This window comes from Corvus moneduloides, chromosome 15, assembly GCF_009650955.1.
Source record: "Corvus moneduloides isolate bCorMon1 chromosome 15, bCorMon1.pri, whole genome shotgun sequence".
Lineage (NCBI taxonomy): Eukaryota > Metazoa > Chordata > Aves > Passeriformes > Corvidae > Corvus > Corvus moneduloides.
In genome coordinates this window covers 14,928,126-14,955,625 of record NC_045490.1, presented here as the reverse complement: position 1 = coordinate 14,955,625, position 27,500 = coordinate 14,928,126, and the positions used below count along the sequence as shown (strand labels likewise).

At 48.8% G+C, this 27,500-nt stretch overlaps 3 protein-coding genes across 12 annotated transcripts in view; 1 reads left to right on the top strand and 2 right to left on the bottom strand.

Moving 5' to 3' along the window:
- Positions 1-11,201, top strand: part of LOC116451388 (rho GTPase-activating protein 7-like) — a 51,797-nt gene extending 40,596 nt beyond the window's left edge. For 5 of the 8 annotated variants that reach the window (XM_032124790.1, XM_032124785.1, XM_032124782.1 and 2 more), the window contains 5 exons: positions 420-618; positions 2,297-2,513; positions 4,210-4,324; positions 6,523-6,601; positions 9,139-11,201. In XM_032124790.1, the coding sequence (XP_031980681.1) occupies positions 420-618; positions 2,297-2,513; positions 4,210-4,324; positions 6,523-6,561 (570 nt within the window). In that variant the 3' untranslated portion in view covers positions 6,562-6,601; positions 9,139-11,201. Of the gene's footprint in view, positions 1-419; positions 619-2,296; positions 2,514-4,209; positions 4,325-4,700; positions 6,602-6,922; positions 7,472-9,138 lie in introns of those variants that run through there. The other 3 variants (XM_032124786.1, XM_032124784.1, XM_032124788.1) reach the window with 3 other exon arrangements.
- Positions 6,889-23,668, bottom strand: RARS1 (arginyl-tRNA synthetase 1). 2 transcript variants are annotated; one of them, XM_032124792.1, is made up of 16 exons: positions 23,598-23,654; positions 21,966-22,065; positions 18,304-18,438; positions 17,610-17,798; positions 14,274-14,385; positions 13,191-13,291; positions 12,635-12,756; positions 12,192-12,312; positions 11,755-11,884; positions 11,322-11,426; positions 10,272-10,450; positions 9,824-9,933; positions 9,115-9,220; positions 8,208-8,380; positions 7,380-7,627; positions 6,889-7,039 (listed from the first exon to the last, which is right to left on the bottom strand). In XM_032124792.1, the coding sequence occupies exons 4-16, from the start codon at positions 17,760-17,762 to the stop codon at positions 6,930-6,932; spliced, it is 1,770 nt and encodes a 589-aa protein (XP_031980683.1). In that variant the 5' UTR covers positions 17,763-17,798; positions 18,304-18,438; positions 21,966-22,065; positions 23,598-23,654; the 3' UTR covers positions 6,889-6,929. The 2 variants fall into 2 exon arrangements, with proteins under 2 accessions (XP_031980683.1, XP_031980682.1); XM_032124791.1 differs by lacking the exon at positions 21,966-22,065 and having other exon boundaries at positions 23,598-23,668.
- An 857-nt stretch (positions 23,669-24,525) lies between these two features.
- Positions 24,526-27,500, bottom strand: part of WWC1 (WW and C2 domain containing 1) — a 68,166-nt gene continuing 65,191 nt past the window's right edge. For both annotated transcript variants that reach the window (XM_032124869.1, XM_032124870.1), the window contains exons 21-23: positions 26,593-26,823; positions 25,766-25,887; positions 24,526-25,270 (exon numbers count right to left, since the gene is read on the bottom strand). In XM_032124869.1, coding sequence (XP_031980760.1) covers positions 25,204-25,270; positions 25,766-25,887; positions 26,593-26,823 — 420 coding nt within the window. In that variant the 3' untranslated portion in view covers positions 24,526-25,203. The remainder of the gene's footprint in view (positions 25,271-25,765; positions 25,888-26,592; positions 26,824-27,500) is intronic.

The window sequence follows — 27,500 nt, the reverse complement described above, 5'->3', positions numbered from 1 at the left end:
AGCCATGTGGATCTCACAGTCAGTTTGTGTGAGCCAGCACTCGATGTATGTTTGTGTTTGGTGGACACACATTGACGAATTTGAAACTTGGAGTTGCCATGTGTAAACACAGCCTGCCAAAGAAAATGGACATATGTCAGTGGTAGTGATTTTAAAAGGCAAAATGAGTACTTTTGAATTAAATAAAAGCCAAACAAACATGAAAATTGGTATGTCACAGCAGGTTCTGTGGGCATCAGGCATGGTTTGCCTCGGAGAAATGTCCTTGTGGCTTCTGATGATACAAAAGTATTTTGGTGTTCAATCCCACTGCCATAGAATATTTGCTATTATAGGGAAGGTGAAGGATCACTTATTTGTCAGAAGTTTGATTCTTGATGGCTCCTCTCTTTGTCTCTAATAATTTCTTTTACCCACAGGTTGGCCTGTTCCGAAAATCTGGTGTTAAATCCAGGATTCTGTCTTTAAGAGAAATGAATGAAACCAACCCAAACAATGTCTGTTACGAAGGGCAGTCAGCATTTGACGTGGCAGATATGGTGAAGCAGTATTTCCGAGACCTCCCTGAGCCTATATTTACTAGCAGGCTCTGTGAATCCTTCCTCCACATCTACCAATGTAGGTACCAAAACCTCATCTGAAAATATTCAGCTGTGCAGTGGCCAGAGTAGGCCTAGTGCCATGTCCCCCTGTAGTCAGAGGAGACAAGTCAGGCAGGACGTTTCTGACAAGATGAGTTCATTGTGGCTCTGGACTTGAGAGCTTCCCATCTGCATCCTGTGAAGCAGCTGGTTCTCTTTCTTGAAGGATGAGTGTAGTGAAGTGCTGCAGCAGCCCCCTTAAACTGTGTTTTTAAACAGTCATTTCCGTATGCAAAATAAAGAAATAACCTGGTCCCCTTGTTCACAGCATGGCAAAGCTCGTTGAGTGAGAAATCCTGTTATATTGATGACATTTCTTTATTAAGGTGCCCAAGAACAGCTGCTGTGAAACAGTGAAGAAATATCAGCTGCTTTCTGCTTGTGCTTGCACTGTTACTGTCCTTGAGACTCAACCCAAAAAAGGAAACATGAAGCTGAAATACCACATTTATTATAGTTTAAACAGGTTCTATCTCCTGTGCTTTACCCTCAAGGAATTCACTTTCAAAAAGCAGATGGGTCAGGGAAAAGACTTGAAGTAGGGCTGATAATGTTCTTAGGACAGGCAAGTTTCTTCTGCTTTTGAGAAAAGGTTTTGAAAGGCAGAGTGTCAGCTTTCTGAGAGGACTGGCTTTGCAGCCTAACCTGTGTGACTTTTGCTGACATAGGTCAACGAGCAGCTGCTGTCTTGTGTATGGTGTGGGTTCATGAAAGTCCAGTTGGGTTTTATTTCATCACCTGTCAGGGCTTTAAAATTTTGTCTGAAAATTATTTATTTGTTTGAAGCAAGTTTTCTTTTTGCATTCACAAATCCTCCTCTGTAAGGAGGTCCACAATTCCCATGTCCAAAGTATGCTTAACAGTTTTCCTCCAATTATTGTAATCTGGCCACTGTCCACCTCCTGTCTCTTGTTTTGGGAAAGAAACAGCAAATGCCCAAATTCCACTCACCCCACTCACCCCACTCACCCATCTTCTGCCAGATTGACTGGAGGCAGTGCACAGATTAAATTACTCTTTTGGAGATAGGAATTGTGCTGCTTTCACCAAGAAGTGTGTTCTGTGTGTTCTACATATGTGCTTCTACCTGAAGGGAAGAGATATTCTACTCTTTGCAGTGGTGTTAATTGGAGAAATCCTTGTGGTGGGGATGTGTGGCAGGATGAACCAGACTCAGTCTCCTGCAGGAGCTGTTTGGGCAGACAGTCTCACTGGGGGTTAGTGTGAATTAAAATCTGTTGGCAAAACACTGGTCTCTGAATTGAGTTACCTGAGAGCATCTGTTCTGTTCTTGCTTGAAGCTGAAAGGAAAAGACAGTAGAGCAGCTACCTGCTCCAAAGTATCACTGCAGAGTAATATTTTATGGGTACACAGGCCCTTATTTGGATTGTAACTCAGTTCAGATTAGTTCATTAGCATGGTGTTCAAGATAAATTGCAAGTCAGGCAGCAGCATCCCTGGGTGTGAACATGCACTTGACAGGCAGTAGGAGAAATGGGACATGTTTGATGGGATAATAGCCTTTCCTTGTCTGCTGTGAGCTTGGGACAAGGAAGTGGATGAACCTACAAGCTCAGTGCCCTGATTGGGACCCTGCTGATGGATGCTCTTTGTGCAAGTCACACGTGATTTTTGTCATTGTTCTTGTTTCCAGACGTGCCAAAGGATGAGCAGTTTCAGGCTGTCCAGGCTGCTATTCTCCTTCTCCCAAAGGAAAACCGAGAAGCTTTGAAAATCCTCCTGTTCTTCTTGCGAGATGTGGTGGCTTTTGTTGAGGAAAACCAGATGACCCCAACCAACATTGCTGTCTGTCTTGCACCTTCTTTGTTTCACCTCAACACCCTGAGGCGGGACAGCTCCTCCTCAACCAGGTATTGGCATCTTGATGCTGGTACTGCAGCTGTCCACAGTGTTCCTTGCTGGAGCAATGCTTTCTGTAGCTGGCCTAGGCTCAGTATCTGATTTTGAGGGGGAAACAGACTGTGTGTGCCTTGGGGTCTGCCTTAGATCTGGTTGCTCAGGTGCAGCAGGAGCTCTCTGCGGCTGCTACTGCCCAGTGCAGAGGGCAGTGGTAAGGCCCCATTGCCATACTCCTGACCAGTCTGTGTGTGTCCCTCGCCACTGCTGTGCTCCCCTGGTTGCCCAGGGGCCCAGCATGTGGCCCACTGCTTGCATAAAGTGGCATTGGCCATTGGAAATGTGCTCCTGCACTGGCAACCTGAGCCCAGGTGCAGCCTTCAGGCCCTGCAGATACCTGGCAGATTGAAGCAGCTACTGGCACTGGTTCTGCTGGGTGATAAGGGGATCATTCCTGCCAAGTCGAGCCATGGGGATTCTGTAAATTTATCTTAATAAGTAAAAGTATCTAGGTTGCATAACATCCCCTGTTTGTACGTGCAGGGAGGAAGGTGCCCTTGAGCCAAAGTAGACAAATAATCTCCGAAAGCATTCATGCCTTATCTGGCCTCCTGAGGCAGGGCTGTTTGCTCTGCTCGTGCTCCTGGGCTGTGGACAGATGGGTCAGGGCAGGAGAGCACAGCTGGCTGTGCGGGAAGCATTGTGCTCCCGACAGCGTGGCAAGCTGAACACCTCACCTGGGGATCTACAGGGGAGGACCAGTCCCAAAGCAGCTGTCAGATGAGCTGTTGGCATCTTTCAGGCTCTGGATAGCACGGGGAAGGGAAAGAAAACCAAGGATTTTCTTTTGAATGTCGTAAAACAGCAGAAAATGCCTCAGGCATCCCTGTGCTGAGCTGGCACATGGCGAGGGAGCCACAGGGCCACTGCGAGGGCACCTGGGGATGCGATGGAGTGGCAGCAGCAGCAGGTCCTGCTGGATTGCTGTGCTGTTTGAGCTCCTGGGAGCTACACTCTGGGAGTTGCTTTACATCAACACTGCTCTGAAATGTTAGGACCAAAGATAGCAATGGAGTTTTCTCTTTGTTGTCAGTGTTTGGGAGCCAGGATGCTTTGAAGCTTTAGCTCTGCTGTAACTGTGCATTAATGCCTTGGTGCAGGGTTCCCACTTCAAAGGGTACAAGCTGACAGGTCTGACTCTAAGGAGCAGCACTGAGGACTATTATCTTCCACCCAATTTTCAAGCCATTTGGCAGAAATGCACATAGATAAAAGTTTCAGAAGCCAGGACTAATGATGTAATACCATGAGCATGAATTAAAAGAGGGGACTGTTTTTGAAATGTGTTGGGTGTGGTTTGGGCCAAAGGATTTTAAAGGTTTTACATGGGCTTTGCAGTTATCAAAGGAGCTTGATATTGAAAGTTACACACAAGTAAGTTTGGGGTCATTGTTGTCCTTGGCCAAGTGTGTGATTATGTGTTTGGGGAATAAATTCCTTGACTTGCCTTTCTTGGGTGTCTATTACTACTGGTCAGTAGTGCCCTGGACACCTTTGGGATATGCTGGGAGGGAATTCTCCCGGCGGACTTTCTGCAGTCACATAGCGTTAGCGCTGCATGGCACAGACAGGTCCTTCAGTGCAGTGTGTTTGTGTGTGGTTCCCAGCACTTTGCTTGCTCAGCCTTCCTTTCACCTCCCCCTCTCCTAGATCCAGTCAGAGGAAGTGCAGCTTGGGGAAGCCAGACCAGAGGGAGCTGAGTGAGAACCTGGCAGCAACACAGGGCTTGGCCCACATGATAATGGAGTGCAACAGGCTCTTCCAGGTACGTCCCTCATTGTCACCAAGCAACAGCTCTGGGCAGCCCGGGGTGGGTGGCTGGCTTGGAGCAGCAGCTGGGCCATTGTCCCGCAGAGGTCCCAGTCCTGCTGCTGCCACCAAAGAGAAAATGAGTGTCACTGCGAGCACTCCTCCATTCCCCCCTCCATCCCCAGCGATGATGGGCTTTGGCTCCATGGGCTTGGGGCCAGCTTAGAGAGCACCTGTGGGGCAGTGGCTGCCTTGTGCCTGGGCAGGGAGGCCCTGGCCATCCCTACTGGACGGCGGGTTGAAGTTTTGCTGCTGGGGCCTGGCCAGAGCAACAGCCATGCCTGTGCCTGGCCATTGACCCCAGTAATCTGAACCTGGACCTTGGCCCACAGACTGACTTCCCAGCTTGACTGCAGCCTTTGCCCGTCATTATGGACTTGCCTAGTGATCCTTAGACTGTGGCTGACCCTGGTTGCTGTCCCTGGACCTGATCCCGACCTCCCTTGCTGACTCACCTTCCTGGCTCTACGTCGGACCTCATCGCCATGGATGTGTCTGATGATCTTTACTCTTGGCTGACCTTGGCTGCCATCTCTGGCCCAGATCCAGCACTGTGGGACAGGGCAGCAGCCCTGCCAGCCCTTTTGTCCCACTTGACCTCTGGCCCCTTTCCCTCAGGGGTGCTGTCCACACTCCAACAGTCAGCTCATGCTCTGCTCCAGGTTCTTGTCTGGGCAGGAGCTGCTGTCCCATGGCTCCCCTGCACTGACACATGGCCCTGCCCAGGACTCCCTCAGCACTGATTCCACCACCAGTGCCTGGCTTCTGAGTGACCCCCCACCCCAGGACAGCTGGGCTTCCGAAGAGTCTGATCCCTGCATGGCATCAGTCTCCAGCCTGGATAGGGCTCCCCTCCAGCCCCAGCCCAACTACGGGTCCCTGTTTCCCCAGCAGTGGCCTGAACCCCTCTGCCCAGCTCTGAGGCCCCTTGGGATGCCCTGACATTGCTGCCTGCCCTGTACCCTCTGGTCAGTCCTGGCAGCATGGGAGCTGACCCTGTTCCCAGCTGCATGGCCCCATGGAATAGCCCCATGGGGACTCTGAGCTACCCTTGCACACATGGACATTCCACACACCCTGCTATGACCACTGCTGGCTCCAGCCCTGAGCTGTGGGGCTGCCCCTCACCCAGGGGTTCTGGGGTCCTGCTGGTGTGACCCCCACCCTGCCAGGAGAGGCATTTGGTGCTGAGACTGAGCGATTGCCTGGAGAGGGCTGTCCCCCTTCTGCTGGAGGCCACAGCTCAGTGTGGCAACCTCTGCCATGCCCGTGCCTGGAGGAACACCCGGGTCTGCTGCTCTGGACCCAGACCCAGACTGGTCACTGTGGCCACCACTGGACTGCGGCTGACGCTGCTTCCGCCACTGAACCCGAGCGTACGTGGCCCCACAAGCAGGACTCGTCACCACTGCCACCCCCAGCCTGCCCGGCGTGGCCCCAGGTAGGGCGGGATGGGCCCTGGCTGGCGAGGCACTGCCTCAGGCCGGGGAGCAGGGAGAGCACAGCCATGGCACGGGAGTGGGTGCAGGTGGGGGACAGGAGCACAGCACTCGGCCTGGGCAGCTGGTGAATGCCCCAGCACACGTGGCTGTCACGCTGCTGCCACTGTGGCACCGGCGCCAGGCCTGGTGGGTTCGTGGGCAGTGCTCAGCCACCGGAGTGTGTTTGCACAGGTCTGCTTGGTGAAGTGCCAGCTGGTGCCCACCACACGAGGTGCTGGACACTGACCAGCTGTGAGAGCTGAGCCCTCCCCAGCCCTCCGTACATGGAATAACCTGATACAGATCTCTTGTATCTCTATACAGATAGATAAATGTATGTACATATATACACACATACATATGTCAGTGAGCACATGCATCAATGCAACACCTCCTCTCCAGTGGTAGCACAGCTGCATTTCTGTGCTGCCTTAGGACTCTGGAAGATTTTTTAGGAGGCTCAGAGCAGAGCCTCCAACAAACCCCAAGGCAAAGGCAGGAGCTGTGGCTCCTTGTAGTTGCCCAAGATTGATATGCACTGCACAAAGAGGTTTGCCAACTCCGCAGGGATTCAGACATTGCTGCTGAGGGGAAAGGCATTTCCCTTGTGTTTTCCTCAGAGGGAATGTAGTTTAACTGATCTGCTCCTCCCCTGGGCTTCCTGCTCCTCCAGGTAAAACTGCTGCCTGCCTCCCCGTACCATCAGAGATGACATCAAAGGCTGGGTGACCTGCTCATACCTGGCACATAAGGTAGAGTGGATGGAGGGAGTATGGATCAGAGTATGGTTGGCTCTGGGAGTGTGGGTGGCTGTTACCACAGCTAGAGGGTTTCCTGCAGGTACCCTCGGGTGTTCTGAGTTCATGGGCTTTGGCTCCTGCACCGAGAATTGCTCTGAGCTGTGCGCACAGCCACTCATCTACCTCTGCACCTGCACCTGCTGAAGCCACACTCCTTTTCTCTCCTTTGCACTCCTTCCTCCCCCTCTATTCTTTATTTTCCCCTTACCCACAACCCCACTCCAACAGACAGAGACAACTCCAGTTGTTTAGTCCCTTTATGTCATTCCACAGGGAACTGCTACATCCTCTGCACAGGCTTAATCCCCAGGATATCGAATCCTTTGGCCATGACGGTGGCAGTGGCTTCGCACAGCAGCAGCCTCCACATGTTCACCTTCACAATCTGGCCTGGAAAACACAGACAGAGGAGCTGGAGTAGCTGCTCAGAAAAACAGTACCTTCCACAGGGGAGGCCCCTCCAGCCACAGCCTGGCCCTGGACTGGCACATGGAGCCCTTCCTGCTCTCCTCAAGCTAGGCGGACTGACCAGCCCTCCTGTTTCTAGGTGCCTGGCTGCTCCCAACTCTACTCAATCTTGCAGCTCAGTGACAACATGGGCTCTGCCAGTCTCTGTCAATCCTCTCACATGGACACAGTAAAATGACAACAGCCCTTCCAACACCTCGGAGAGTGCCTGCACCACAGGCTGTGACACAGGCACACTCAGCACCCCATGGCCAACACTCACCGGTCTGCCTGTCCTTCTCAACGCAGTAGCAGCTGTCGTAGAACTCAGTGAAGGTGGTGGCCAGCTCATACAGGTAGTCACAGAGTGTGTGCAATAACAAGTCCTCCAGGATCTTCTGCAGGATCTCAGGAAACCTCAGGATGCACTTGCCCAGTTTCCACTCCTTCTCATGATCAAGGATAAGCACCTCCTCCCTGGCTGCCTTCCGCAGCATCTGCTCATCGATATTGGCCAGGCGAGCAATAGCCCTGGAATGGTCCAAAACAGAGTCTGCTTGTGAGGGTCCCACTGCCCAGCCTGTCCAGGGCCAGCCTGGTCTCCCTTGCCCAGTCCTGGTTGACCAGGCCAAAGAGAACAGTCAGCCCTGGGGATGCCCTCAGGGAAGATGCAGCAGGGCACTGCAGAGAAACAAGGAGGGATGGGCTCTGGGCACCTGCATCATCAAGGACAGATGATGCTGCCAAGCAAACCAGGGCTCAGGGTGCCAGAAAAACTGTGGGATGTGGCAATACCTGAGCTGAGCAGCAGCTGGGACACAGATGGCACCCTCTTCTAACCACCAAAATCCTCTGATTACCAGAAACTCCCACAGTTCCCCTCCCAGGCTGTGTGTCACACAGAGGAGCTATTTCAGGTGGCACTGGACACATTGTGTGCAATGACAAATAAAATCTTGTCTGTGGTGCATACCAGTGTAGCTGGCTTCTCTTACCAAACACCCCCCAACAGCACAGATTTGTGTGTCACCCCTTTTCCCACAGGTCCCTTTGTGACACAGATGCAGAGAGCACCAGCACCAAGTCCAGCAGCTCCCTGCACCCCACACACCTGATCCGTGTGAAGGCATAGAGCAAATAGGCAGCGGTGTTCCCTCGGTCATCCAGCATCTTGTCGAAGGAGAACACGTAATCGTTCAGTCTGTTGTGGGACAGATCTGCATATTTAATGCATCCAAAAGCCACCGATGTCTGGGCAGCTTTCAGCTCTTCTGGCGTCAGCACCTGGTGCAATTTCCAGACAGGCAGCGGTCAGGAGGAAGAACAAAGCACAACACACAGCCCTGGTCTCTCAGCAGGGCTCAGGAGGACAGCCCAGGCTGCTGAGGGGATTTACCCACCTGGTGCTCAGTTCACACACACCTCTCTGCTTCAGGGCACCAGACAACCCCACACCCACCCCTCGCTTCTCCTGCAATCCACTGGCACCACAGCCCTGCTCAGGTTAGGGCTGACTCCCTCTTCTGACAGCCCACAGGACCTCTGTGCCCCACAACTTGCCAGGTGTGATGTGCTGTGCTCCTGCTTCTTACAAACTGCATGTACACGCAACAAATGTCCAGTCCTCCTACCCTTTCAGAGCATTTTGGACAGTCCAAACATTTGCAAACCCCTCTCTGCTGAACAGTGGCAGCTGGGCAAAGCACTTTGTGCCTGACTCCTATGAGCACTTTGGAGATTTTCAAGGTGATTTTTTTTTTCCTGTGCCTCCTTGTGTTCCTGTTTAAAAAGGGACTTTTCACTTTCACCTTACACTGCATTTCCCAATTCCACTGCCTCACACTGTGCTTGGACAGAGTTTGGTCCTTCTGTTACATTGCATGTCCCACACTGTCCAGTTCTCTGCAGGCCATCAGGAAGCAAGACAGACAGAGATCTCACTAGGCAATGCACAGACTGTAAGTCTGTGAACACACCTGGGAAGTTCTCAGCAAAGACAAGCAATTTCTCACAACTACCTTGTCCCGTTCCTTGTCTTTCAGCTTGTCCATGGCTCGTTTCAGCCCTTCCTCCAGCAGGTCTATGAGACGCACCGTGTCCCCTGAACGAGTTTTGAACTTCTTCCTGAAAACACACAGCCAAAATGACCACCTGCCTAAGAGGCAAAACACTCCCACCCTCTGCCTAGTGCCCAGTAAGCTTAGGAAAAAAAAGCACATGGCAAAGCCCTCTGTATTGAAGAAATTGCAATCACACAGACAGCTACAAAACTGAGAGAACACCCACAGTGTGGTCAGCAGGAATGGCCAGGAAGGATTCAACAGTCAGAACTGTCCAGTTCCAGATATTAAGCAGGACACAATACCAGTGCCAGACTTTTCCCAATTTTTGTTTCATCTACTGTGAAGCAGGTAGAAAGTAATGGAAATCATGGCCTTTACCACTGCCATCTCCCAGTACCACATTAGCTTCCACCAGCCCAAATGTCAGGCAGCAGAAGCCAGGCCTGAGAGAGAATGCGCACCAGTGACTGTGTGGGTCAAGGACAATGACATTGAACAAAATGAATCAGTTACAGGTAACAGCACAGGATGCAGTGCTTTCTTTTGATATTTTTTTTGTTGTGCCATCTACGTACTTGTCAACAAATGAGAGCAAATGTCCTGCATTCACTCAGACTTTCTCTCCAAGGCACATATAGAGGAAAAACTACACCCAGACACTTACTTGTCTTCTCCCAGCACCACTCCAAAGGCAGCATGGGCCACTCTGGTGACTTTGGGATCATACCAGCCAATCATCTGTCCAGCTGCAAACACTGTTTGGAAATGCACAGACTGCAAGGAATAAACACCAACAACTGGTTCTCAACCCACTCCTCCAGGTGCAGTTTCTTCCTAGTTTATTCTATTCACAACGATGCTCTCACAATAGGAATTAAAATGTTTCCAGCTCCACGACAAATTCCACTTCAGAAAGTTCAACCTTTCCAAGAGTTTTCCAGCTTTACAGAAGCAGCAACTGGCTAATTCCCATCACTGCTCAGATAAGGAGTAAATATGCCAATCACACTGAAGACCCTGTGGTTTCCTACCTGTGCTACTGCTGCATCCATCATTTCACACACTTTGTGATGACCTGCACCAACAGTTACAGCAGAGGGTGGCGTACTCACCTGGCCACTATCAACAACGTAGATAAGGATATCAGCCTTCTCTTCACACAGCCTGTGCTTCAGAGCAGCCAGGTCTGATGTGTCATACGTGTAACCTCCGTCAGATTTCATGATAGTCAGCGGGACAGGGAAACCCGGGACGAACACGACCTTCCGGCCATCATCAACCTGGACAAATCCTACAAAAGCAATGAAAAACATTCTGTGCTGCATCACAATAAGGAGGTTTCTGGGCCAGCAGCAACACTTCCCTTCCCTGCTGCTACCAGGAAGAACAGGCCATACACTCACATAATCAAAAATATGAAAAAACCTATATGAGAACTCCCTTGTGAACCAACCAAGTCCCATTCTGTACAGCGCTTCTGGAACTACACACAAGGAAGCAGATCTGCACAAATGTGGCCTTACCAGAAAAGACCTAATTAAAAAACTCCCATCACTGGCATCCAGATCTACCTGTACAGCCACAAGCCCACCACAAAATATGGCATTAAAGGCAACAGAAAGTCTATGGAGATAAAATGAGGACTTTGCAGGGAGTCTTTCTGAGGTGAGACAGTCAGACACTTCAGATGGTGAGACTCAAGAACTGCCAAATCTGGACAGGAACAAAGAAAACCAGAGACTTTTTATGCTGCAGTTGGCTTCTTGCCGGTTTCAAAGTCAACATGATCCAAAAATCCCACTGTCTTCACAGAGATTTCTCAGACAAAGTTCCCACACAGTCACAACACTAAGACTGGGAAGTCTGTCATATATTGCTCCTTGACTATTTACTCAGGATACAATAATTCTAGTAGTACCCTGTGTTATTGCCTACAGATATCACAGACAAACTGCTTTTGATGTCAGCAAGAAAGATTCAGGCTTTCTGGAATAAGGAAAAGCCACGAAAGATCCACTTAGGAAAGGCAGCTGAGAAAAAAAGCAAAGGTGGGGAACATGGAACTTGAAAAGCATCAGCCCTAAGCCTTGCTGAATAGGATTGAGGTTACCATGCTCATCCTCACAGCTGCAGAACAACTGACCTGAGACCAAAAGCCTCACCTTTATCTTCAAATTCTTTCACAATGTCTTTCATCATCTCATGGTAGAAGGATTCTCCTCTCTCTATGATTGTGATGTCCAAACAGTTGTAGATTTTCTGGAATTCTTGAGGGAAACAGAACAAAATACTTACATTAAAGGCACACAGTGGTAACCAACGGCAAATGTTTACCAGTGGGTACAGCAAGGCCCAAAAGGCATTATCCATCTCTTGGTCATGCTGTCAGACTAGGACTCAAGAGACAAAAGACTCAGCTGAAAGTCTCCACTTAAGACAGCCCAGTACTTTGGTTGTACTGGCTTTTTGCTTTCAGCTTCTCTTAGCAGTATGGCAGTGATTTTCAAGAGAAAACAGAAGGGTGTGCTCAGCATAAAGCGAGGAAAGCCACACTGTTCTACGGCTGAGACATGATTCCAGATGTGGCAAAGTCACCTCTGCGTGACACGTCACAGATAAGATTCCAGGCTTTAATGAAGTCAGGGTTTTTGCTCTGCAGCAGCACCACACATTGGTAGGCTCGCTTCTTAAATTCCTCCTCTGTGTCAAACCTCCGCTTGGATTCCTACAGGGAAACACATGGACAAGCACTGCTTTCTCCCCTGAAACAAACCACCACTCCTAACAGGTTCTCCAAGCATGCTCATCTCAAAACAGGAAGGCTGCATGCTTACACAGCCCTTTGACCATGCCCCATACAGACAGTTCAATACCAGATATCACAATCCATCACCCCGTGGCTGGTTATTGCAATAATCTACTAACAGTGATTTGATTCTTTCATTTCTCCAAAACTATGTTGCAATTTGTAAAGCTCCTCAACCTGCTTTTCAGATGCTGACATAAACATCACACTTATCTGCTACACTTACCTTGTAAAAAGCTTGGAGGTCCCCAATGGGAGGAGAAACAGTTAAGTAATCTGGAAATTTGTCCTGGAGGTGAGCAATGAGCATTCCAAACTGGGTGCCCCAATCTCCTAAATGGTTCAACCTTGGAGCAATTGAAGAGGGCAATAATAATCATCTCTTAAACATATGCTTTAAGATACACATATTTTAAAAATATATATTCTAAAAAAACCACATATAATACCAGAAACCCAGGCCAGGCAAGCTCCCCCAATTTCACTGCACTGAAGCTGCTGCCCACCTCGATTCCTAACCCTGCTACAATTGCTCAGCTTAGTTATCTACTACCTTTAAAGGGTTATTTGCTATGTGCTTATAAACCCAGTCCAATATAGACCAGAACAGAGACACAGGGACTGCACAAACAGCCCACAAGTCCATCACACCCAGCCACCGAGTCTCACCTCAGAACATCGTAACCTGCGAACTCGAAGAGCCGGCACATGCTCTCCCCGATGATGGTAGAGCGCAGGTGGCCAACGTGCATCTCCTTTGCAATGTTGGGGGAGGAAAAATCCACCACCACCTTGGACATGGCACCAAAGGAACACATGAATAAAAGGCCATTACCACACCTCGTGTGTTTGATCTGGGTTTTGTTAGGGGGAGCAGGGGGAATGAGGATCACCTCTGCTGACCCTCAGCAGGGAACATCAGAGGCTTCAGCCTGGGATTTGCTGCAGCCCAGCTGAGGGTCAGAGATCACTCCCAGACTGACTTGGGCACAACACCCACCCCCAGGGAGCCCTCACCAAATCCCTCACCCGCCAGAGACCATACCAAGTACAGGTGCCCTGCCCCATGGTCCCCAGTTCCTAAGCCACATCCCACATACTCTGCTCTAACAACCTGCTGGCATGGACATCTGCTCAGCACATCACTTCAGGGGGGAATTTCAAAGCTACCTGCAGTCCCGAACATTTCCCCTGTAGCAGGATGGCTGGGTGCTTACTGATGTACCTTTTTCCTTTTGCCAATGGCTGGTGGTTGAACTCCACTGATCAATAAACTGCTCAGCTGCTTCGACACAAAATCCTTTCTCAAGTGGACATTGATAAAACCTTTGCAGGAAAAAACCAGCAATGAGTGCTGGGGCTGCAGAAGCATCTCAAACCATTTTTTGCTTCTTTCCCCCCTGGATTTCTGTTTTCAAGCATCAAGCACAAGAGCATGTGAAGTCAGCTTGACAGAACATTTTTCAGTCACAGGACAACAAAACTGTCACTAGAAGACAATTTCTGTTCCCAGTTTAGAAGAGTCTGTTCACACCACTACAGCCTTTACTGCAGCAGTCAGATGCTGCAAGCTACACCATTGACATAATTCCTTTTTGTACACTGTCACTCAACAGTGGATTTACAGAAACGATTTTTTATGAGAAAATAAATAATTTGGTTTCCAGAATACAAAATCAAATCCTGCTTTATCTTTCTTAAAAAATTAATATCCTAAACCATATAGTTTCATGCAGGATAATTCCTGCTCATGGTATGACACTGTCTTACTTCTCCTGCTTCACAGAGCCAATGAACAAGCCCTACCCCTAGAAGGGCTGTGCCATGGGATTTTTGTGTTTATGCTGAAGCCCTAAGTAATGTAAGTCCTTGTACTTTTCCCTGGGTCACAGGGACAAAACAGGTGCAGCAATTAATAGCCTCCATGCTACTCCAGCCTCTCAGTTGTGAGATGACATGGTCTCACCATGCAAGCAACAGTGAGAAGGGCTGTTGATTTTTGCTGTGATTTCATGACTGTGGCTTGATTCCCATCACCAATATTGAAAGAGGAAAAGCTGGTCCCTTAAGGATCAGTGGAAAAATTGCTAATTTAAAGGCTCAGGATCATACCTGCCAATTGTAATATAAAAGTAGATTTGCTGCTGCTGCACAAGTCAGAGTGCTACAAAGCTCACCAAGACAGAAGAAGCTAATTGACCCTGTAAGTGCAGTTTTAAATCACAAAACAGCAGAACTCAGCATCCCTCTCACTATAAAACTGCCCTTTTTGCTTTAAAATATAGTGTGTAAAATGAAACTATCTCACCAGGACCAGCAATTTCAACCTTCTCAATGCATTCATTGGCAGGAATATTTTTTGCTATTTTCTCCGCGATTTCTCGTGGGCTAACCTTCTGTTCCCTGGTTTTGAGCAGTATCTGGAAAACAATAAGATCAAGTAAAATTCAATCCTCTGAAACATTCTGAACAGCAAAACAGAGAGCACAGGTACTGAGGCACTGAAAGATCCCCATGGTCCTTCAGTTTCATAATACAGAGACACACACAAAGAGAAACATGTCTAGCAAATTTCATAGATTAGATCAGTTCTCCACAGCACAAGCCTGACTAGACCCAACACGTTCACCTCCTTCCACTCAGAGCAGTCCCTATGTCAAAAGAAAATCTCCCAGGCTATTTTTCAAAGCCTTTTAAGTGGTTTGGCAAATTTGTATTTTTCTAAGCTAGTGAGAGGGACAAACCCTTTAAAAATCAACACAGTCCTTCACTGCTGCACAGTCCTGTTGATCAGTCTCATGGATGTCCTCAGCTCTACCACGTTCACATTTGAAGTTCTGAGCTGTGCCTCCAGCAGATGCTGAGTGTGGTTTCAGAGCAGGTCTGTTTATTTATGATTAAACACAAGCAAAGCAAACTGCCTTCAGTCCTGTCTTAGTCTCGAGCTTAATAAGTGAACAGATTAGTAAGTGAATAAATAAATAAAATCCAACAACCCAAGCAAACAAAGATAATCCCAGCACTACCCAATTTTCTTCAAAGAGCATCAGGAAAACTGCTGTTGAAGTAGCTCTCCTTTTCCCTAGAGACATGAATGGCACACTGTGAGCAACTCAAAGAACAGGACACAAGTTTACACACGATGATAGCATCAGAGTGGTTTGGGTTGGAACAGACCTTTGAAGATCACCTAGTGCAACTACACAACTTCCCTGTCCATTCCCAAGGCATATTCTCACGTAGCTTTTTGTAAGCCTTACAAAAACGTCCTTTAGGAGGATTCTGTGAGCTAGCCCAACCCACCCCTTGCAAAACATGACATTCACATTCTATAAAATTACCCACAAGTATTTGTTTCTGAGCACACGATTTTCCGGTATTATTGTGATGTGTTTGAAAACAATCCCACTGAGGCCACAAAGATCATGTACCTCTTTGTCAACTCAGAATTTACACTACTGCTGGTGTTTGCTAACTTGCAGTTTGCTGTAAAATGTATTTCTACTAAAGTTTCAGCTTTCTGTTTAACCTGTCATACACAGGATCCTTAACGAGATGGTAAAGGCTTAAAAACAGCAAGAAAAGCAAACCTCAGTAGCCTTTAATGCTACTCAAAGTGTACACTACAGGAAAATAAATGCAGACCCAGATTATGGGCATGTTACACCAGATTACAGACGTGTTATCTGAACCATTCCAGAAACAGTTACCACACTCCTATTACTCTAAGGAGCAAGCAAGGCTCTTGGCTGAAACCCCAGGCATTAATATGCTAATGAGCTCCGAGGAAAACAATAGGCATTTGTGAGGGTCCTTTCCACCTCAGCGCGCTGCAGTGAGAGGCTGCTGCCTGGCACGTACCAGTGCTGCCCCAGGCAGGGCACTTCCCACTCTGATGGCAGTCCCAGTGACCCTGACCCGTGTTGCAGCTCTGCCCACGGGACACCCTGGGAAGACCTGCACCACAGCCAAGCCCCTAAAACAGGCTGAAAGAAAGTCCCCAAGCTGCTGCTCTCATCCCCTGGCTCCGCTGTGCTGACACACTGCCTGTGTGAGCACGGCCAAGCTCCAGCCCAGTGCACAGCCTGCCTGCCCAGGGAACAAACTCCGCAGCCAAGCCCAGCCCTAGGAACCCTTATTCACCACCACTGCTGACAACCTGGAACTCGACACCCTGGCTGGAAGAGAACCGTTCAGACACCGAGCTATGTGAATCACGTTGACACAGGGAAGCCTGGACTACTCGAGAATCCCAACCGCGACTTAATTGGGGTAACGCGGCGGTCAGAGAAGTGGCAGCGCCCTGAATCCCGTGTCAGTGCAGTCACCCAGGGCGGCAGCGCAGTCACAATATGCTAATGAGACCGAGGGGAGACACAGGATCTGTGAGGGCTGTTTCTGCCTGGCACTGCAGCCCAGAGCCTGCTGGCTGGCACGTATCGTACCCATGCTGCCCGAGTCACGCTCATTGGACCGGGACAACCTGGGACAGCAGAGTTCCATGCATGGCAGTGCAAGCTCACTGTCAAAACTGCCAGTCTAATGGGTTAATAAAGGTGAAATGACAACAGGACATGAAAAAAAGAGGAGTTGCTTCTGTTGAGATTGCCAAATAAAAGATCTATAATTACAAAGTCTACCTAGTCACCCAAGGGCATCAGTGCATTGAAAGTTTAGGCATTTCAGCACCTAAGCTAGAACCCACTACCTTCTTTCTCCCACACCTCCTGGTTTTACTTCAGCACAATCTCAGCCCACTGAACAGGCTGAGCAACTGCTGAAGTGTCTCTGATCCTGTCTGGGTCCTCTCTGGTCGAAATCCTTGTATCCACGGAATTAACAAGAGATGTTAAACAAATGACTGAGCCGGAGGGGTACAAAGGGTAGTGCCTGAGCAGCAATCCACACCTGGCTGGGCTCTGAAAAGGCGCTTCCCAAGCACGCTCTAGCCTGACAATGTGCATTTTCTTCTGGCTGGAGCTCAGGGAGGGCAGTTTGGGATGTAAGACACAGGGATCCAAACCCAACAGGGCAGCACCTGGGCCCCTTTGCTCCGCCATGTGCGTTTGTGAGCAGGAGGAAACCACCCACAGCAACGGGAGGTGTGAACCAGGAGGGGAAGCTGGAGATGCCCGTTTGTCAGCTGCCCTGTGAGAAGGGGGTATGTGCACACAAACGAGTGTGGGGATATTACACTTTCCTGGCACTAGAGAAGAGTAGTTAGAGACATGCAGGTGTTTCTCAACATTTTGAAATTCTCCAGAATTGTGATTTATTGTTTTGCTGTTTTCAGTTCCAAACATAGAACTCACTAATTGGTAGTTAATTGCACATCATTAGTAAATCGATGCAGTACTTAAATCCTGATTTGATTTAGATCCCACGAACCGAGCAGTTTTTCTGTGTCGCACACATTAACTCTCTCATACCAGGCATCTGAACAGAGGTTTAAAGGCCAGCTCTGTAAAGGCCCATGCTTCCCTTAAAATGCCATTAAATACTCACTCAATTCTCAACCCAGGCACCTGCAGCAAGCCCAGAACAAGTCCAATATTGCAACTCTCACTGTGCTGCCTATCCTTTAGTTTCCAACAGACAACATCCCCATTTTTGCTTCTTTGTTGAGATTGTTTACATCATTTACCTGTGATATGCCCATGGCACTGTTACACTGGTAGTCCCCAAATTTGGGCTGCTGACTTGGTGTCACCACCAGAGGAGGGTTTTCTAAGTCTGGGTAGGCAGCCTGAATGGCAGCTCCAAAGATCTCCTGGAGACAGCTGTTGATATTAATCATGCTTTTGGTTGATTTACTTCTTTCCTCTTGAAGGCTCTGAAAAAGAAAACCACCAAAATCCAGAAGGCTAAATTCACAACATCTGAGGAGCTGTTACATCCCACTTTTCTCCTTGGCTGCCTGGCAAAGCACAGCTGACAGATTTGGCTGACACCTCCAGGCACAGGAGCAGCATATATAACATAAAAATCACATGATTCTCCTGCTGAACCTCCCAGCACAAACCTTCCTCTGACTGCAGGGCTGCATTACTTCTCACACCTGTGTGGCTGAGCCTGGCACAGACCTCAGCTGGGCCAGCTGGTGCAAGACTGCCCAAGACATGACCATGTGGGCTTATTGACCTACTAACATTTTCCCTAAAGTAGGTTTCTGTTTAAGGAAACAAGAAATACCTGGTGTGCCACCGATAAAGGTGTCAGAATGCAGAGTGAGCATGCTGTCACACATCAGTAGCTGTAACAAACTCACACCATTTATTTAGCTTGTCCTAATGAGACCAAAAACCACATTGTACAACAATAATTTTTTATTCCTTTACCTTCTTAAGGAAGTTTAACCGGTACTTGAGTTTTGCGTTTTCGTCTCGCAACCCTTCCAAACTCGGGGAGACTCCCAAGCACCCAAAGTTCTTCAGACGCTCAATTTCTGCAGTTAACAACTTGATCTCGTTTTCCTGAAAAGCAAATTGAGTTGTCACACAGTAATTCCTGGAGAGGGGACAGGAAGTGAGGAGCTGCAAGATCTTGGGCACAGTGCTAGTTTGCCTTGTAAAGGTAACAGCAGTGACATGTAAGTTAAATAATTCCAAACAATTCACATTTAAAGGTTGTTTCTACTTGTGTGGAAAACAGGGATTCTGAAACATTCTTTTAAAAAGGCAGTGAGAAAATAAAGTCACTAAGATAGAAGTACAAGAAAGACAACAGGTCATGCTATTAAAAGATATTCCCCAAATAAGCACTTTCTCCAGCTTTTTTAATCTAATGAAGATCTCAAATGATTTGACTCGAAATTTCTTAAAGCCTGTTTCACTATCTCACAGGCCACAGTTTCTCTTTCAGAGGAGGAAACCACAATCACTCACACAACCCCAGCAAGCTCAAACCCCACCTAGAGACAGGAATACCAGAAGTACAGTGTGCTGCTTCACAGGGGAGTTTCTGCAGGGTGAACTCACCTGGCCACACAACCTTTCCTGCCCTGCCCAGGAAGGAAATGTGTGACTTCTCCCTTAAAACTGACACAACACATTCAGGAGCACTTGGGAATTTCAGGAGGGCCTCTATGTTCCAAACAGACTTCCCCACGGCCCTCCAGACTTCACAGCCCCAACTCAGACAAATGCGTCAGCAGCAAAACGGTTGGAAGCTGCTGTAAGAAGCAGGAATCTTCCTCACCTCACGCCCTAAAGAAACCAAATAGCTGAACTTTCATTTCTGTCGTCCATCTCTTGTCCTCCCCCATAACAGGCTTTGTGCTCTGAGCCACAAAGCTGGCTCTGACACAGAATCCTGGGGCTACTGATGGTTTGAGGGACTCGGTGCTGCTATGGAGGGAGGCAGTGAGCACTGCCCACCCTGGCTCACCACCCCCTCGGCTCCCTCATCCAGGCTCTCCTCTGCCAGCACTTCCACAGCAGGACGCAGCTCAGGCTATTATTGTAGGCCACCAAACCTTATGAAAAAGGGCTCATTTACTTTGTTGCTCCTGAAACAATCAGACTATTTAATTAGGAAAAAAACTGGGCCATTGAATCTCTTGGTCTTGTATGTCCACCTGAACGAGAGCTCCCAGGAATGCTGCCGTAACTAACTGCACATGCTCAAAAACCTAGTCTGAGGCAAAACAATCTTAAGATTGGCCTATTGGTGGGCCAAGCTAAAAATCAGTACTTTTGACGTCATTCTCCAGTTGTGCTTCAGTTTATGGCACACTTCTGTTACAGCCTCAAGGTCTCCTCTGCTACAGGAGAACATGATGCTGCTTCCTGTGGTTCAAATGCGAAGAAACAGGACTTTGAGAAAAATAATGAAACCTGTATCAAATCCTCTGGTTTGGCATTTAGATAACTAGATTCATTGAACATCACAGCTGTACCTTATTAGCAACTCACTTCAAATAGTCCCATTTCAGCTTTTCTTTTCAAAACCCAAGGCAGGTATCACAAAAATCAGAGTTTTTCCCCTCATTTACAAACATACACAAACCTTCCCCCATATAAGCAACAGCAAATAGATTTGTTTACTTTCAACTTTTCTTCCTGGCCTGACCTGGTAGCATTTCACATAATTTATAGACCCATTTGAAAAGTCTTCTGTACTTCAAGTTAAAAACCAGCACAAGAGATTTCACTGTGTTTTCACAGCTGTGTCACTGTCAATTTCAGTGACCATTATTGCTACAAACATCAGAGCAGAGACATACGTAACTCAATCCCCCAAGCCTAGAATGTGCTTTAAAAATAAGGGCAAAAGTATCTTCTACCCCTAATATCACATAATCTGTAAATTCTGTGTTCACACAGTATTATCTCCCCTCTAGTGAAGTCACCAGCTTCAGGACAGGCCCCCAAGGAGAGTTCTGCATCAAAGGCAAACATTCTCCAGAACCGGAAGATCACGTTCTGCTTTTGAAACTAAAATTCCTGCATGTCCAAGACAACAAGCAGCTCACAAGTATTCCTCCTGCGTTAGCTATAACCACTGGGATACTTCAGTACCACTGGCAAGCTTTACAGAAGAGCAATTTGAGTTGGATTTTCCTACATAATCACAAACACCTTTGGCCACCCAAGGGAAGACTGACAGGAGGTGAGATGACCAGTATCCTACTGGAGCTTCTTTCCATACTGCTACACTACAAGTGAGGACACGGAAAGAGGTTTATCCGTGTGCAGGGTCAGAACCCAGAACCATGGTGCCCAGAAATCATGGACCCCTGGGCAGACATCTGGCCCAAACAGCTTTTCCCACCCAAATGCAGGGTGACAACTAGCACTGTAATCACTTGGATTTGGCCAGGAGGTAAAGAACTCTAAAACAATGCCACAGTTCAGCAAGCTTCATCTACTTTTTTCCCACGACTGCACCAAAACAGCAAATTCACAGCACTGGCACCTGGAAGCATTCGGGATGGTCTCATTTCAGATGTGACCAAGCCCAACGTGTCACCCCAGACTGTCACATTTGTCTATCCCGTTTAGTGCTCCTCTTCTTCAGAAAGTTCCAGCAGCAGTCCTTATGTTGCTACTCAAGTGTGAACTGAGAGCAAAAGGTTTCACCATGGTGGCCCAGCTGCCTGTTGACTCCAATGTTGCTTGTGTCATTTCAGTCTCCCTTTTTTTGTGCTCAACAACAGCTTATACAGATGAAATTAAGTTTTCATTCAAAATGACCCAGCAGAAAAGCCTGAACTCAGCAATGCTTACACTGGGTTCCAAAATTGATGGGGTTGAGATCCCAACAGCTGGGCTGGGAGAGCCACACAGCTGAGTACAGCTTTCAGCTCCAAACTGGCAATGGAGCACCCCTGTTCAGGGAACATCGCTCACCACTCTCCTCTCTCTGGTGACCAGTGACAGGAGACAGGGAAACGAAGCTGCGTCAGGGCAAGTTCACATTGGTTCAGAAAGGTTCTTCACTGGGAGGGTGCTGGTGCACTGAAACAGGCTCTCCTGGGAAGTGGTGGTGGCACCAAATCTGTCAAGAGTTCAAGGAGCATCTGGAATATGCTCTTAACGATATGGTTTAGTTTTAGGTAGTCCTGTGAGGAGTGGGGAGGTGGACCAGATGATCCATGGGTCCCTTCCAACTTGAGGTATGCTATGATTCTGTGACCCCCACTCCCATAACCATGCTGCTGAGCTTGCCTGGAAAAAAGGTCTTTAGATGCTTACATCATAAATGCCCCTTATCACAGCAGCCTGTGAAAAAGCTAATTCTCTAGCAAAGATCCGTGAATTCTATTCAAAGGATATTATAAATTCTACATTCTTTCTAAAAAACAAACTACTCTACAAAACTACAGATGAGCCTTGTAACTCCTCTCTCACGGTACCATGCAAGTGAGGAAGCGAGACAATGCCAATACATCTCTGACTGAGAAAAGGGAGGAAAAAGCTGCTGTTCAGGTCATGAAGTGTCACCCCCTGGTTTATTCCACCTGCACTGTCTAGCACAACTTGTCAGTAAAGGGTCATACCTGATGACCACCTCATGAGAAGCTGTGGGAGTGACATGAGGCCATGCTGACATTTCCAAGGGCTGTTTGGTCAGCTGAGTACTAGTAATCTTCCCCTCACCTGTGAATACAAAAAAACTACAGCTTTTTCCAGAGGACCAAAATCATCCTTACACCTTCCCTTAGCACATAAGACTGTCTTCCAAGAACCCTACTTGAGTAGGTAGGTAACATGGAACTTGCACAGGCTTCTGTCTCTGGGCTTTAATACGACAGAGCTCTTCTCCATCACACTTAAAAGAAAAAATCATCAAGGAGGGACAATGGCCTGAGAGAGCATGGCAAAGGGAGCAGAACAACACCTCTTTTCCTTCCCCTCCTTGCCTCCTGCTCGGTTTTATCTCTGCTCCTACTCTGCCAAGCCCTGCTGAGCCGGCTGAGCACACACTGCTTGCTCTTTTGTTGGGTTATTTTCCTGCAGGCTGGCTCCCCACAGGCTCCAGGGCATCCTGCAGCTGGAAACAGTGAGCATGTGGCTGGGACTGACAGGCAGATTGAGGCTCAGTAATTCTGCATGGCCTCATGCAGCCTCCCGGAGTCAGAGCTGAACACCGTCCCTCCTGCTTTGCTTTCAGTGCCTGGAATCTGCTCATGGACTAAAGACCAAACAGTAGTGACTAGGCAAAGAAAGAGCCACCTTGCCAGAATACCTGAGATGTCCTTCCTCTAATAGCAGCAACAAGGGAGAAAGGGAAAATCAAAGGCAAGAAGGAGTTGCAGAGATTCAACAGCCAGATTTATTATCTCAGTGCCTGTCCTACGTTTAAGTTATGAGCAGAAAGCACACTGAAAAGTTGCTCGAGAGCACACAAGTATGGCAGGCAAAAACCCAAAAGCCAAATGTCCAGAACCTCTCAGCTGAATGTTCCTGGGGCAATGTATGAGAAGTGAACCTGCAGGAGTCAAAGCTTTCCAGAAGCTGCCTCTGCACTCTACTGTCAATACTGGTCACTGACTAGGACAGACCCGGCAGTTTTATTTTTTATTACTATCGTCACCGAAAAGGGAGAGGGTTGTCACCATCTTTTCCCAAGCCTAAGCGCTTTATGGCTGCAATAAACCTGTTGGAGGAGGCCAGGGTGCCAGCCGCAGAGGAGGCTGCCCGGCCTCTCGGGCCCCCGGAGCCGGCGCTGCTGCCGCCCATGGCCTCGCCGGGTGATCCCTGCCCGGCCAGAAGAAGCCACAGCCCGAAGAACGGGGCGGTAGCACCAGGCCGTGTGGGGCCGCTTCCCACTGACTTTTCCGGGAAGCTTGTGCGGAATGCTCTCACGATCCGCCCTCATGCCCGGGGCGTGACACGAGGCAGCGCTGCAGCGCTGCCCTCAGTCCCGGGAGAGACGCGAGCAGCCCACGAAGCGCTTCAGCCCTGCTGGCTCTCCGCCTTCCCCTCCCAGACAGACCCTCCGCTCTCGCGGGGCCCAGCGACCCGCCCGCGGCCCCGGGCACTGCGAGAGCTTCAGTACCGGGGGAGTGCTCCCGGGGCTCGCCCGCCACCTGCGCCCCGCGGAGCGCCGCGGCTGTCCCGGTCCGTGCGGTGCCGTGCCATACCGTGCCCGGCTGTCCCGTCCCGCCCCGTCCCGCCCGGCCCCGCACCTGCCGCGCCAGCCTCGCCGCGGACTGCGCCACGCGCGCCTCCATCCTCAGGGGCCGGAACCGGCACTGGCGCCGCGGGAACCGGAAGGCGGCTGGAGCGGCGCGGCCGCGGCGGCAGCGCCCCCGGGCGGCGGGGAGGACCCCGCGGGCCGGCAGGCGGGGCCGGAGCGCCCCAGGCGGGAATGCTGCCCGGGGAACGGGGCCCCGCGGCTGGCACCCACACCTTCAGCGGGACGGGAACGCCGACTGCGACCGGGGACAGGGCAAAGAGAAAGGAAAAGGGGGGAAAGAGGGAAAGGAGGAAAAGGAAGGAGAGGGCAACATAGGACAAAGCGCAGCAAGGGGAAGAGGGAAGGAAAGGGATGGGAAAAAGGGAAGAGGAGAGATAAGGGCAGCCCCACACCGTTCCCCAACCCCTCGTTGTGTCACCACCCGGCAGTTTCACGGGTGGAACGTGTCCTGTCCCCAGCAGGTGGGTACAAAATGGGCAGGGAACGTTCAGGCAGGGAGGAAAACCAGCAAGTGACAGGATCCAGGGAGCGGCTGGAGCTGGGCCAGGGCAGGGTTAGGTTGGATATCACGGGAAGGTTCTTCCCCCAGAGGGTGCTGGGCCCTGCCCAGGCTCCCCAGGGAATGGGCACGGCCCCGAGGCTGCCAGAGCTCCAGGAGCGCTTGGACACGGCTCCCAGGGATGCAGAGGGTGGGATTGTTGGGGTGTGTGTGCAGGGACAGGGGCTGGACTGAATGGTCCTTGTGGGTCTTTTCCAGCTCAGGATATTCCATGATTGTATGAAATGTATCAATTACAGCATCTCATGTGACAAGAAATGTGAAAAGCTCTATGCTTCTAGCTGGTGACAGACAAGAACCCCAGTTTAGGTGCTAGGGGATGAGAAGAGTCACACAAGACAAAAAGCAAGAAGGCAGCTTTGTCCAGAAAGGTCACTTTATTGGAAAAACCTAAAATGGACTTTAAACCTGCAGCCCTCCTCCCACAGCAGTGGTTTCAACGGGCTCCCCACGTTACCTTAACAGACCCATTACAGACATGAGCTGCAGTACAAATGTTAAAAGTGCAAGTATTCTGAACTTCACACCTACTTTTATGACCTGGCAGGAAACACAAACGCTTCACAGCTCACAGAGAATTCATTCACAGCACTTGGGAGTCCCAGCTGGCTCCCAGCATTCCCCACAGGGTACAAAATACATCACTCAAAGGAGAGTCCAATGCAGAACATCATAGAAGGTAGGGGTGAGGTTCCTTCAAATTTATTTTATTGCAGTAAAACCTCTAAAAGGTAGAGCTGTACAAAAAGTCTAAACAGCATTATTTAAGAATAACAGCACCTTACGCTGCATTTGTTCTTATTTAAAATTCTATTTCCCAAAAATACATTCCTAAATATACAAACTATACAATCTTGTCACTTTAATGCTGGTTTCTGTGATGATATAACTTTAACCTAAAAATCTTCAAAACAGCCACATACTGACAAAAGCTCTAATATACAAATGCCTTGGTACCTTTGTAATACCACATAAATAACTTCAAAACCCAATCTGCATTTGTAGAATTGTCCAGAAAGCAAATACTTTATGGTGATCACACATCATCTGCAGAGAGTGTTGGGATGTTTATTCTTGGCCGTGTGAAAAATGCCATTTTCTCTCTGAAAAAAGATTATCAGTTGTTAATGCAACAGAAATCCTGCCAGAAATGCCCATCATCCACATGAGAATTTATCCCACCAGCTGTCCCCAAAAGGAGCAGATGTACATCCTCTTACAACCTGCACCTTTTATTTACTTATCAGACACGAGTTAAACCTACAACACTGACCTTACCAAAAGCCATTTCAGAAAGGCTCGGGGCTTTTTCCTTTCCGGGTCTGTTACTTAGGGAAGCAAAGAGCTGCTTCTGTGCTAAAGAATTTGTTGCCAGGTGGGGAATGATTTGGAGAATGGTGGTTGCCTTGATCATGTGCAGTGCTGCAACCAATTTCCCTGACTCAGCCCTTATACTTCAATATGAAAATACAGAATTTCTTGTTTAAGCAGAACAGTTAACTACTTCTGCAGAGATTAGTCTTCCTCATCAGCATCTCAGTCATCAACAGAAAAATCACGGTAGCAGTCAATTTCTCCTCCCCTTTACCTGTAATTACCTGAATGACTGTACTTCCAGAGGCTCTTTCCGACTCTGCCCTCGCAGCCTGTGGACATCCTTGGCAGCAGCTCTCATCATTTTATCAGCCTTGAGCTCACATTTGTGTTCTGGATTTTGCACCTAAATGAATAATGGAGAAGCATTGTTTATGTTTCCAGGAGGAATTCTCTTACCCTAACTGATCTCCAAACACAGCAGTATTTCAGCTGCAGGTCTGAAGGGTTTGGAAACTGTTGACCCTGGAAGTCACAAGCCACAGAAGCTGAACTGAAGCTTGTCAACTAACCATTCTAATGGAGAGAGCTTTTTGTAAGGTCTCCTTCCAGCCCGTGGTAAGAACAATGGCTTCTGTCAGTACTCTTTCTATCTTCTTGATAGATCTTTCAAGGCAGAAGAACAGCACACACAAGAACACAGCACCCCAAAGAGCACCTCACACCAGCTCCCTCCTCAGTCTGTGCCTGGTGCCAGCAGAGGTGCCTGACAAATCCCAGAAGCTGAGAAGGAGCCCTGTACATGGGGGAGGGTGTGATATAGAGTAAGGTAAGTGCCAACCAGCACACACCACACCTCCTGCAGACTGAGGGGCCACACTTGGCAGAACAGATGGCATTTGTGACGTCTCGTATTTGCACCTCTGCTAGGGTAGCAAATCCCTGTGCTGGTGAATGCAAGGGCTCAGGACTAACAGCTTGATGGAGCCATGGCAGACAAGACTGACTAACAGTGCTGAGGCTTCATTTACTGACTGTCTAAAGTCCCCCGTTTCCAAAATCCCATTCACTCCAACAAGTGGAATGAAACCCCAAGGCAGGTATTACTCACTCGTTTCTCCACAAGCCTCAGCAGCAGTCGAAACCTCTCATCGTCCTTCACCCACTGCGGCAACTCTTTTTCACCCTGACTTTGAGCTTGTTCCAGCTGTTCCTTCAGTTCCCTCAGCACTGAGATCTCCTGAACCAGCTGGTCGTGCCAGGTTTTTGAAGCCTGCAGGTCCAGCTCCAGATCCAGGGAGGTGCGGATCAGGCGCTCTGTGCCAAAGGACTTGACTGAAGGCTGGAAAAGAAGGGGTGTATGAACACACTGAGGAGAACTTCCCAACCACTCCACCCAGACAGTGCCGAACACATCACGAGACCCATCCTTCCAAAGCTTCTCTTCACAAACCATCTCTACTGATCCTGCTTTCAAGTCTGTCTCGAGACAGATACCACGAACTCAAGGAAGTCTTACAGCTAAGTGTTTTGATTTCTGTGCTTCCACCCAAGTTCTTCCTTGGCAGCTTCTCCAAATCAAACAAGTCTTGCTTGCACACCTTCCTCCTAAGTTTAGTGTCTCATCTTCAGATGAATCCACAGTGCTGAAGAAACACCTGTGATTGCTTTTTGCAGTAACATATTGCCTTCTGCTAGTTTTAAACACAAGCTGTCCCAAGAAAACCATCTCCTTAGGAGTTCAGTGTCGGTATCCTGGGGGAATTTTAGTGACTGCCATCACAACGGGCACAGGGGTTTATTGTGTGCCATGGCATCACTACAATGGGGTCACCTGAGCATCTGAGACACTGTTCTCCTCATCTTCTTTTCCATCTCAAATTTATTATAAATACTTAAGAACCTCACAACAATAAACACAGCAAAACTGTTCGTGCTACTTCTCTGACAAGATGGAAATACCAGGAACCAACTTCCTCAATTAATTGTTTTAAATGAGTTCCAACTTAAACGTTCCTG